The 12,590-nt window shown below is 43.0% G+C and overlaps 1 protein-coding gene across 3 annotated transcripts; it reads left to right on the top strand.

Annotated features, from left to right (window-relative positions):
• The first annotated feature begins 352 nt into the window (after positions 1-352).
• RCAN3 (RCAN family member 3) lies at positions 353-11,736 on the top strand. 3 transcript variants are annotated; one of them, XM_080566962.1, is made up of 5 exons: positions 353-512; positions 5,215-5,459; positions 8,008-8,181; positions 8,756-8,927; positions 9,635-11,736. In XM_080566962.1, exons 2-5 carry the CDS (start codon positions 5,265-5,267, stop codon positions 9,841-9,843), a joined length of 750 nt encoding a protein of 249 aa, XP_080423088.1. In that variant the 5' UTR covers positions 353-512; positions 5,215-5,264; the 3' UTR covers positions 9,844-11,736. The 3 variants fall into 3 exon arrangements, with proteins under 3 accessions (XP_080423088.1, XP_080423089.1, XP_080423090.1); XM_080566963.1 differs by lacking the exon at positions 353-512 and adding an exon at positions 613-825; XM_080566964.1 differs by lacking the exon at positions 353-512 and adding an exon at positions 847-1,086.
• The last annotated feature ends 854 nt before the right edge of the window (positions 11,737-12,590 follow it).

Below are 12,590 nucleotides of genomic sequence, written 5' to 3'. Positions count from 1 at the left end.
GAAATTTCACACTTCACGTCAGAATCGTGGCTGGCTCCTGGCTCCCCAGGGGCGGACAAAGCCGTTCACTAAGCGCGTCAGGGGAATTCAACAGGTGCGTGTGTCTGGGTGCGCGGAGAGCTGAGCACAACCGCAGCGGGACGGCGGTTTTGCTTTTTTCCCGTGGAAATGCGCGCTCCCGCCCGTGGCCGCGGCTCGGGGAGCGAGCGCGGGCCCCCCCCCCCCCCGGCCCCGGGAGCGCGCGGAGGCGGCGGCCGCTGCCCCTCGGCCGTGCCGCATGCGCAGAGCCGCCCCCATCCGGGTCACCGCCCCCCCCCCCCGCAGCTCCCTCAGGAGACGCGGGGATGCGCACGCAGGCGCGCTCCCGCCCCGCGCCGCTGCCCTCCCGCGGCCGCAGGCTCCGCTCGGCGCCGGCGGGGAGCGCGCGCCGCCGTCACCGCGCCTCGCGGCTCCCCCCCCGCCCCGCCCCGCCCCGCCCCGCCGCCGCCGAGGGGATCCGCGCCGCGGAGACGGTGAGCGCCGCGCCGCGGGGAGCCCCTCGCCGAGCGCGGGCGGGGCCGCGCCGCGCTGCCCGGCTCTGTGAGGCGGGGGCCGTGGGGCGCCCCCGGTGCCGCTCCCCGCGGGGCCCCGAGCCGCTGCCGCCGCCTCGCAGCCCGGAGCCGCCTGGCCGAAAGCCGCCGCCGCCGCCGCCTGCGGCCCGGGCGGGCGCTGAGGGTCTGAGGGCGGCGCCGCGGAGGGGCAGGGGCAGGGGCAGGGGCGGCGGGGCACCGGCGGCGACCGCCGAATTTCCCCGGCAGCCGCTGCTCCCCGGACAACAAAGGCGGGGTGAGAGCGCTCCCCCGGGCGGCGCCGGTGCCGGGGGGCTCCGGGTCCCGGGAGCGCCCTCGGTGCGGAGCTGGGACGGGGCTGGGCGTCCGCAGCCCGTCCGCGTGCTGCCCGCCGGGGTCGTCGGGCGCAGCCGCTGCCGCCGCGAGGTTTACCGGGCTGTGACGCGCGGACAGCGCCCGCGTGCGGGAGGGGAGCGGAGCCGTGCCCCGTGCGCCTCGGGGAAGCCGGAGCGGGGCTGCTCGGGTGCCCGCCGCATCGGTGCGTCTGCCGGGCTTGGGGCGTTTCTCCTGATTTCATTGCTTTCTGATAAATGCACAATAAAACAATTCCACCTAATCTGTTAAAGCACAGCCTCTCGAGCTGTTGTTTCTGACAGTACTTCTTAATTAGCGTTCGTAAATCAGCCTTATCCCTATTTCAGAGAAGCCGTTCAATATTCTTCCAGTGCTCGGTAACCAGTGTGTTTTAATACTGATGTGAGTGAAGTCAGGAAAAATAGGTAACCTGAGGAAAAACGAGCGTTAGCCTTGTAGGATTCTGATTTTAAAAGTTAGAACTGTGGTGCGTTCTCACTTAAATATATATATATGTAATTGAAGTAGCTCTTTTTATAGATCTGTGGTCTCAATAGAAACTTTTCAGGTTTTGCTTTTATACTTGCAAGAAATGCTGTACCGTAAATTCAGCAATTGAACAACTGTTGAACTTGTTGCTGAAATGTTTCGTTACCTTTGATGAAGATTGCTTCTGTTGAATCCCTTTCCCTACAGGCTGCTTGTAGGAATTCAAGGGAATAACTGCATTCTTATGGCTTAGTGTGCAAGTTGCTACTCTTGCTTTCTAAAGGAACACGGTGATTTCTCTGGTAATTCCATTTTTGCAATAGGAAAGCAATACTCTGCTTCACGACAGTGGGGATGGTTAAGCTGCCCCAGCTGTCCAGTATTATTCAGGCAGGTTATTGGAGGCTTACTGTTATTGGAGGCTTGCTGTCATTTCACAGAGCAGAAAACATCTCACAGTAACGCATTTTGTTGCTGTAATTAAATGATGCAGCATGACGAATTTATATATGATGAACCTTGAAGGCAGCGAGGACATTCGCAGTGTGTAAAAGCTGGGCGCAGTGTGCCCAGCAGGTGTGTGTCGTCTCGAGGGTCTGCAACTTCTTTGCAAAGCTGCAGAGCATCTCTTACGGACTGCCTATGTGGTATTTGGCATGGGTCATAATACCGCAAATTGGGCTTGAGCAAAAGCAGTGCTTTCCTTGTAACAAGGGTAGTTGTGCTGTAAAAGGTTTTTTGGAGCCATCTTTCCTGCTGAGCAGACAGCAGGCCTGCAGTGCCACCAGCTCAGCTGTGTCTGAGCAACCACGCCGTGGTCGTTTGTCTTGATCTGTGTGTGTTTTGAAGGTGGGAATACGCAGGTAGGTCGCGGTAGTCGCCGATTGCCTGTGTAACGGGACTGTGGATGAGGTGTGTCAGCACACAGAAGACTAAAGGTGTCTGCAGGTCTGCAAGTTAACTTCCGTAACGCTAGCAGGGCTGTTTTGCTCAAGTCTCGCCAATTCACCTTTGGTAAAAATCTTGTGGCCATCACTTTATTTCTCTCTGGCTGCTTCATTGGCTAGTTGAATTGTTTAATGATATGTAAAATTCAAAGAAGTTAGATCTTGGGGCTTTTTTGTTGCTTTTCTTTATTTTTTTCCTTCCTTTCTGATGGTCTGTGTGGTTCTGTGATCTCCAAGGTCCTGGCATTTGTTTGCAAACATTTCAGTGTGTAATTGATCCTTCTCAAATTCCGAAGTTGATTTGGCAAAGACTTTTCCTTAGGTGTATTGTTTACATAGCTTTCATTCTTGCCTTTTACTGCTCCTTACTGGATGTGTTGTCACTGTTTCATTTACAAAATCGTCTTATTCTGTGATGCCAAGCAGACATGGAAAAAACATGGATGTCTGTTTTTCAAAATACCAAATGATTTTCAGAGTTTTAGACCCTCATGCTGGAGCTTTGAACTCAATTTGAATTCTCTGAGTTATTTTAACCAAATTTGGTAAAAGAAGTAAAAACTGGATTATTTTTTTTCCGCAACGCATTCCTTATGGCTTTAGCTTAGTGTTTTAGTCCCTTATATTGTTCTTCTAAAAAATATACAACCCGTTTTGTTTTAAAGTAGATATTTGCACACTTGCCTCGCTACTGGGTAAAAGACTGCATCTGTTCAAGGAGTCTGTACAAAGTCTCATTGCATGTCTGGCTAATATTCTGTACAGAGTTTGGGCATTTTATGTGTATAAATAAAACCCCAGCTCTGCCTTCATTTTGTCCATCTCTTTGCTCATTTTTTTCTGAGGTGCCATTCTCTTGTGCTTCCATACCGACCAAGGGGGCATCTCCATGGTCCCCGACTGCCGTGTTTGGTGCTGGCAACCTGCAGCTGGAAGCTCCTTAAAGGATGTGGAAGCTGATAATGACTTCAGAGGAGGGCAGTGGATTCAGCTGATAGTCAGTGGATTAAATTCTCGCTCATTTCAACTGCGATTTCTGGCTCCGCAGCGCTCACAGCACGGAGCGGGAGGAGCGCTGCAGGACCCTCAGTTAATCCTGTTTCTGTGGTGCCTTCACCTCGCTCCGGCGTGCTGTGTTGGTGTCACCTCATAGCCTGCGAGGCCCAGCTCGGACTTCTTACAGCTCTTCACAGCGTGGCCAACTCGGCCGTGTTTTGTATTGGTCTGTGGTTTACCTGATTTCCTGTCTCACTCATCGCTAATTTGAGTCTTTGCGTTTCGATGGTGGCGTTACCAAGCTCTCCCTTCCCGGTGCCCCTTCTCCCTCGCCCTGGGTGCAGGTCTCCCTGCTCTGCGCTGGGTGCCACGCGGGGCCGGGCCTGTGCCTCCAGGCCAGATGGTGGCTTCTGTTTTCACCGGGTTGACGTATTTTCTTTTCCTTTTCTCTTTCATTTTTGAATGAATCAGCAAGCAGAAAACCGAGTTTCTCAGCAGCTCCGTGTTGTCTTGCGTTTACATCCGTTGTGTGATGCTGCAGAGCGCCTCCGGTGCGCCCTGGGAGCTTGCTGTGCCTTGGTCGCAGCCCGGGGAAGGTCGTGGTGCCGAACCCGTGCCGTTACGTGCACACGCTGCCTCGGACAGCTTTGTGTCCCAAAGGTCACGTTGGTTTGACCAAATTAAGCTGGCATCGCACCTGGGGCGGGGGGGGGGTCTTCTTCCTACCACGGCTCTTTCTGCTCAATGAGCAATGAGTTTGCCTTAAAAAAGTCTGTGTGTTTACAGACGTGGCCGTGCACCCTGCCTGATACTGTGACTAAGCAGTTTGTAAATACCTAAAACAGGTACCAAATTATTTTTTTCCCATTTTCACGTGTTATTTTTCTTTAAATATGAAGTGTTGAGAGTATTTGGCTGTTGCTAATTAAAATACTGGTCTTAAACCTTTTCCCCTGTGTGAGCATGGATTGTTTATGGATTTTTTTGTGCATATGGGTTTCAGTTTATGGTGTTTGTCATGATCCTGCTTCGAAGGAATAAACTAGTTAGGCAAACATTCAAATGACGTTGTTGCCAATGAAACATAATATGTTTGTTTACCCTTTGTTTCAGGGCTGTATCACAAACTAACACCCCTCCTGCCGAACCTAAATGTGGTACAGACTTGCGTGTTTTCTGTCATTTACATTAGAATATATGGTAGTGTAATAACCCAGTGATTTTTGCAGTGGGAGGTGGCAGGGTATTTTCTATTAAAGTGTTACGTGCTTTTGTTTTGTGATGGTACAAGCTATTTTTTTTTACCTAAAATCTTCTGTTTAGCCTCTTGCTTGTTTTCTCTGTTCTCCCCGGACATACATGCAATATTCACACCCTTAAGTCTCCTGCGCGTGGGGAAGGTGTTCCCAGTGCCCGGGACAAGGCAGCGTCCTCACGCTGGGTGTTGCCTGGCTTTGTTGCTGTATCTGCTGCTGGCACGGAGAAGCTTTGGACAGATGATTCAGCTCTTCTGTACATCTGTTCCCTCTGATGAAATGCTGATGTTTCTTCAAGCGTCAGAAGACTACTCTGATTATTTGGAAAGTGCTTTAAGAAATTGCTATTGACTGAAAAATGTTATGGAGAAAAGCTTGTAGAACAGTACAGTAGTTCTTGGTTTTTGTCAGAGTAGAAGGAGGAGAAATGTCATTGACTTGACTGAGTGACTTTATGTTCCTTTTCGTAGATTTACAGAAAGGGGAAGTAGTCTTCTCTTGCGTGGATGAGAGAGCAAGTCTCATGTTGATTTCTGTTCTCTTTTGTAAAATTATTTCCTTTAGGGATCAGCCAAAGCAAGATGTGGCACCTTGACACTGTTTTTGTTCTGTTCTAAACGGCAGGCCCTTACTAGAAACTGTGGAACGTAAAAGAGAGTTGCTTTGGGTGGACGATGCTCAGAGATACTATGAAGTCTTGGAGCGACAGCCAGTCAGACCTCTACAGCAGTGACCAAGAAGAGGAAGAACAGATGATTTTTGGAGAAAATGAAGATGATTTGGAAGAAATGATGGATTTAAGTGACTTGCCTACCTCCCTGTTTGCTTGCAGTGTTCATGAAGCTGTGTTTGAGGTACAGGAAGAAAAGGTAAGCTGGAGAGGGGCATATTTGGGGTTATAGTACTGTAAGTATGGATACAGCTAGAGAATGCTTTTGTCTGGATTTCCAGTGTATTGTTGCATATTTTATGTGGGAGGGGTGGAAGAACAAACCACACAGTTATTTACCAGTAGGCTCAGATCAGAATGAGAACAGTTGCCAAGGAGTAGGTAACGCTACAGTTTTATGGTAGTTGAAATTGCTAATAGATATGCTGTGCTTCTTCCACAAAAAACCAAGTTCTTCTGGTTTTTCTATTTATCCATGGTACCAAGTTTAAGGGAGGAATTTAAATAAAATTCAAAGGTAAACTTAAATTATTAATTCTTTTAAGGCAAAGATGCTGTTAAAAGAAAAAAAAGCATTACACATTTTCAGGATGCACGGTCTGATTTGAGCTAAAAAACACCTTAAAAGTGGCTTAAGACCTTACAATAAACTAAATCATCTTGGGCCTGCTAACATCTGTATTCAGTCAAATCTGTACTTGCCCTTTGCTTCCAAGAGCGTCAGGAGTAATTATCAAGTGTACGTGAGCTGTAGAGGAAAAATAGGAGGGGCCAATACGAAAGCTTTGGTTTGCAGCTTTCAGTTTACAGAAATACTTGTGAAGTGTTTCACACTTGTGAAACAGTGGTGTCCCGTAACTCATTGTGTGTCTGGTATAGAAGTGTTGCCCTGCTAAATTATTTTACACGTCTACCAGTGATTTGTGATTTTCATATGCACATTTGCTCTTTCTGCGGAAGTATTCTCCCAGTATGTCAGGGCACATGAGGTGCATCCAGGGAGATGTGCTAGCTCTTTAACAATACCAGGGTAATTAGATGTCACATGGAACCGCTTGTGAATTTAACCACTTCTGGTTAAATTTTTCTTGTCAAATATAGTTTGTGAAGTGTACTGATTGTACTGTCAGCAATCCCATCTAAGCTGATTTATTGTCATAGCCAAGACGTTAGTTCAGAATAGGTCAGAATTGTGTGTGTTACATCTATAAACGGGAAACTTACTCTGCAGGCTTCTGCCTAGTGCTCAAAAGAACAGAAGGGCTTTGCTATATAACATGGCTTTTATCTGTGTTATGAAATTCTGCTTAGTCAGCCCCTGGACACACATTTCAATGGCTTGATGTACTTCTGCATTACATCTGTTTTTATTAAAGGCTGAATGCACAGCAGTTACTGAATCAAATGCAATTTGTGCTGTCTGCAGGCATACAGAAAGCTATTTGAAAAATTGTGGTGTTTTTTGGTTTTGTTCTGTTTTTGTGTTTTTGTTCATTTGTTTTGGTGGCACTTAGGGTTTTCCTGTCAACATTCTTCTAGTTTGTTTGGTAACAGTAGCATAGCTAGCAGCACTTGCAAGCAGACTGCATCAAAATGAATTTTTCTCTTCCCTGATTTCTGTAGTAGTTGCAATTGTAACGAGTAGATTGCCTGGTTCTGCATGTAGACACAAATATTTTGTCCTTAGCATTTTTATTTGTGAAATTTTGCATAAGCAAATAACGATTAATATTCTGATTAGGAGAAAATGTTAAAAAGATGCTATTAATTTGAAATCTGGATATTTAATTCTTATGAAGCATTTTGCTCAGGTTCTATTTCTCATTCTTTCATCCCTTTTTTGACATTTTTCAGCTTCTAGAGTTTTGTTTTTTTTTTTTACTGTTGATTAGTTAAAGCAACACTTTAACAGTTCTCTGCTGAATTGACTGCATGTTTAATTCAATGTTCTCCTTTGCTTAAACGTTTTAAGTTAAATGCCCAGTATGTTTACAGGAAAAACCGTAAGATGTCTAAGCTATCTTGTATTTTCTAATAATTTTGTCTTTTACATAATATCCAGAAACATCTTTTCGAGTGTACTTCTAGTAGCTAAAGGTTACCAGTTGTCCCTTTCTCAAATATTGTCCCTTTCTCAAATACTGAAAATACCTGCATTTAAAACTAGGGAAAAAATATGCAAATTATCTTTCATAGAGAACTATTGAATTAAAATGGATTCAATCTTGTAACAATGCAATTATTAATTATTAAAAAAATGAAGATAAGATTCCGTATTCAATGGAACATGCTTGTGGTTTTTTTTCCAAAAAAAGTGTTTAGTAATAATAGATCTTTGTCTCTTCAAAAGTAGTCTTATTCATCCTGTGAATTTTGACAGTTTTTAAGCACTCTCTGCTTGAGCTTATTCAATTTAAAAATGAACTGACTTGCGTAGTATTTTTGGAGGTGTTTGGGTGAAAGGTGCAAGTGCAACTACTTTTGTTGACTGCACTTTTGGGAAACTGTCACTAGATGGCAGTTCATGTTTTAAGTTATATAGGCTCGTTCACATCGATGTACTCTTGGAATTCAGATTTTAAGCAGTGAGATAAAGCAGTCAAAGAGCAAAGTATGCAATGCACAGGTTTAGGAGATGATTAAGGGAAACACATGGGATTTGGGAGACAAAAGTGAAAGGAAAATGTGTTTTCACTGAGTGAAAATGTTCATTTTATGTTTAAAGAATCTTTGTACTTCATCTCTAGGAAAGATTTGAAGCTCTTTTCACAATCTATGATAATCAAGTCACATTCCAGTCGTTTAAAAGCTTTAGAAGAGTAAGGATAAACTTCAGCAATCCAGAGGCAGCAGCAAGAGCACGGATAGAACTTCATGAAACTGACTTCAATGGAAAAAAGCTGAAGCTATATTTTGCACAGGTATTATGGAGCACTAATTTGTTCTGCATGTGTCCCTGTTTTTTTCTTGTGTCACATTTGCCCATGAGTTTCATTTCTGACAAGTTTTGAAGCTACTGTTGACCTCTTGTTCTTCTGTACTATCATGTATTATTTCTACTCATTGAGAAATTCATGCTTTAGGAGATGGTTTTACTTTTCAGCTTGAACTTACAGAACTGTGTAGCGACACAAACCACCTTCTCACATATATAAACAGAAATGTGTTGAAAGTAAATGAAAGATCCCTAAATGAAAGGTCCAAAGATCCCTTCACAATAGGTGCTCTACAGGCATATTCTTTTTTGCTGGATTAGCAGCTCACATTATCTACAGCTACATTGTCAACACTTACATAGACCAATTTCTTAGCTGCATCATTTACCTGAGGCGTTAAACCAAGAGAAATGATAGAAGTTGTACTGTTATTTTTAAAGCTAAACTGAATTAAGCACTGTTAACGCAGAGATTGGCCATGCATTACTGGGGAAGCAGACTAAATAAGAAGAATTAATATTTGTGATTTCATTCTGTGTCTCCTGGCCTTTGTCTTCAGGTACAGGTGTCCAGTGAAGTAGGAGACAAGTCCTACCTTCTTCCTCCACAACCTGTTAAGCAGTTTCTGATATCACCACCTGCATCTCCACCAGTTGGATGGAAACAGAGTGAAGATGCAACTCCGCTGATAAACTATGACCTGCTTTGTGCTGTCTCCAAGTTGGGACCAGGTAGGGGTATTTACCTGCTTTTGCTGTGTTACTTAACTTCAAAACTTCAGAGAATTTATGTACTTGTCTTTTCTGTGAGAAGAAACTGAGTCTCTCTGACTTGACATTACTTGAATAAAATGATCCATCACAATTTACTTCATTCCTTAACTCATGGAAAGTGTAACACAGAACTAGACTGTGTGGCACTGGTTCCCTGACATCCATTTATTGAATTTTGCTATAGCTTTAGTATTAACTAACATACAAGAGAGCAATGGAAAGTTCAGTGTCTTGCAGATGAACAGCCACAGTTGTTAATGAAGCAGTATGTAGTTTTTTGTTGGATTATCAAACTTTTTCGTGGGTCTTACTTGGAAAAACACTGTTTTCCCTGAAAGGGAGGTTTTTCATTCTCACATCAGAAGTGCTTCGGTGTGTAATCTCTTGAATTGGGTCCAGTATTTTTTGCAATGCCTTCTTACATCTCTCCCTCCTTCCCTTTGAAGATCAATTAAAGGACTGTATTTCAGAGAACAGTACAACAGGTACAGGAGCTATTTTTAAAACGTGAAACAGGTCTGGTGAATTATGAAATCTGAGCAAATTAAAGATGAGATGGGAGTAAATTACTACTTCGTTGTATACTGCAGCTCTTAAGGATTTTCTGAGATAAAGTGGCTTAGTATTGCTGGGGACATTCTTGATCTTTGTTTGCTGCTTTTTAGGAGAGAAGTATGAACTTCATGCAGGAACAGAATCAACTCCTAGTGTAGTTGTCCACGTCTGTGAAAGTGAGACAGAAGAGGAAGATGAAATTAAAAATCCCAAACAGAAGATCATGCAGACAAGGCGTCCAGAACCACCTGCAACGATACTGAATGAATCTAAAGCGTTTGATTGTACACTGGAGGTAGGGGGTACTATGCACTGTTAAACTGTGATGCTCAGGATAGTATCAAAACTCAGACACTTAATGAGTACATGTGTTGATATCTGTAGTGCCGCTATATATTACATATAGCGGCAGCGGATTTTACTTGTAGTTGTCTCTCATGTTCAAGATTTTGGACGCCAATGCTCTAAAAAGCACTTTAATTTCAAGGACTAGTCCCCCAAGTGTAGCAAATCCACCTGACATGCAATAGTGAAAAATAGGAAGTTTCGGTTTTTTTTGAAGATGTTACCTTCTCTTTATACTGTGAAGTGTGATGTACCAAGTGTTGAAATAATATCTTACTGTCACTATTGGATTCAAGAAAGTTCTTTGTATAGCAATTAAAAACCGATTCGTGCCGGTACAACTACTTCTAATTCATGTAAAAATTAATTGGAAGCAAAGAATACTCTTTATGCTAAAATCCCTTCCCGGCCAGTAATCTTCTGAAGTGTGAAAGTTAATGCTTGCTTTTCTCAGATATGTTTTTGATTTGACATGAGGCACAAATACACGTATGGAACTAAATTCTGTGTAGTTAGCAGAACTACTTGAAGAGTACAGGAGGAAGAACCACAGACCACTAAAAGACAGACTGTGAGTCTGTCCCCAACACTACTGCTGCTATCTGATGGTACAATGGTTTGCACTGACATCTGATTAAGAGTGAATTACAATATGCAGAGTGAAATAGGGATTCAGCTATTGAATGTGTTGTCTCTGATCCTCTCTAAAAGTATGGTAATGTTTGTTCCTCTCCAGTTCTAGAGATGGCCTCCATTTATAAATAAATTCTATGACTGTTATGTTATGACTAAATGATGTTAGGAGATAAAAACATCTAGGGTTAATTTTTAACCTGTGGTCCTAAACTTCTCTAGTGTTTTTGTTCTTTTTTTTTTTAAGACGACAGTCAGTTGCCTGGCTTAGCCAGCTTTTATGCAGTTTGAGCCCTTGTTTGCTGTTTTTCTGTGTAGCATCCTGTATGTCTGATACAGCATCCACTAATTTTGAGACCAGGATGCATCTTTTAAAATACAGATCTTTAATTTTGTAAACTCATGTTAAGTGTTTTAGTAGGAGAAAAATATGCCTCAGTATAATGACACATGCTCCTATGCTTTTATGCTGTTTTATAATCAACCTTTTTTAGTCTACCCAGATTCTTTTTCTATAAAAAGATTACAATTTTCTGAACAAGCCAGGCTGCTTATATTCATATATATATATAAATCATTCAGAAATTGCCCTTTTTCAATTCATTTTATTGTATTTTAATTCTATATGAAGTGTTTATTGAACTTTCAAAAGTATTTTCACTTGATTGACAGCGGAGAGAAAAAGCAATGGTCACGAATTTGCATAGGCGCAGTAGTTTTCAACCCCATATTGTGCCAGCTTGTGATCCCTTCCTGCCACCAGCGTCGAGTTGCAAAATGGGATCCTGCAGGCAGGTCCTTGTTCCAGAGGTAGGAATAGTATGTATTAAAAAGGCAGGAAAATGTTTTTGTTCATCTTGCCTCCAAAGGCATGATATTTATGTATCTCTTCAGGTATTAAAATCACTTAAAGTCTGACTTTTGTCTCACTGTTCTACAGTACAAAAAAGGGAGAAAAAAAAATTCTTGTATTGTCCATGAGGCCTGTGTATTTTAAAATTTCCAGAAGTCCATTTTGGATTCTGTGGTGTTTATATTTTGTTAATTGTTTAATTTCTACCCCATTGTAAAAGTTTGTGTAAGTAGGGATAAGTGGAAAACCTTCAGAAACAGTTTTATAATGCAAATCAAGTAAGTGATGTTGTCAATGTATCTTGTGTAAAATGTATAAGAACCTGCATTCCAACATCTTTCATTGTGTAAAGAGGCTTAAAATAAAAACAATGCAGTGCCATTCGTATGGTTTTCTCTAACTGTATTCCATATCGATCCAAGTTTGTTTTCTAACAGTATTGTACTCTTGTGCCACTGAGTGACCAGTCAAAAAATTTTTCTTATGAAACAAAACCCAGAAACTATCACTAAGAAAAAATACTTCTGAAGAAGTTGGGAGACTTCCACAGAAAAATCCTGGGAAGAGGCATCTGAAGAAAGGAGCGAGATTTTTTTTATGGTGTTTTTGGGTGCCTGTCGAAGCAGAGTTCCATGTGGATGATTAGCTGGCATTGAGTTTGAATGGGCGTTTGACACATAGTTAAACAGCAAGTATGATGTAGGTGAGAATGTCTGGTCTGGGTTGCAGTATTAAGACCTATAAAGTTTGTGTTGTAATAAAGATAGATAACTATTTTCAAAAATCTCTTGCATTTTAATACTTCGGCAAGTTGAGCCTTGTAGAAGGGAATGCTTGATTTCCTTGGTGAAGCAAACGTATTCCCATTGCAATATTGGTCAAAATCCAGATCTCAGCAGTACTAGGGTGAGGTAGTGGGGAAGATGCTAATGGGAGTCTGTGGTTTTGCTGTGTTACCTAAAATAGAAAAATAACAAATTCTGAATCTTTTCTGATTCTATAGGCAATGACTGTGTTCCTGTTCGAATAACATGGCACAGCAAGCCAGGGTTGGGGAGGCCAACCAGGTTTATATGTGGCCTTCTGCTGGGGCAGGTCACTTCATCTCTGCATTTCAGTTCCAAAGTTCCAACCCTTGCAGTTGTGGTTGGTATTTGTTTTTCTGACTTGGGAGACAAGAGGGGCAAAAAGCATGTGTGGGTATCTTCAAAAGTTCAGTCCTTTTCCAAAACTCA

This window comes from Anser brachyrhynchus (genome assembly GCF_964034855.1).
Source record: "Anser brachyrhynchus genome assembly, chromosome: 24".
Taxonomy (NCBI): domain Eukaryota; kingdom Metazoa; phylum Chordata; class Aves; order Anseriformes; family Anatidae; genus Anser; species Anser brachyrhynchus.
This window is presented reverse-complemented; position numbering and strand designations above follow the sequence as displayed.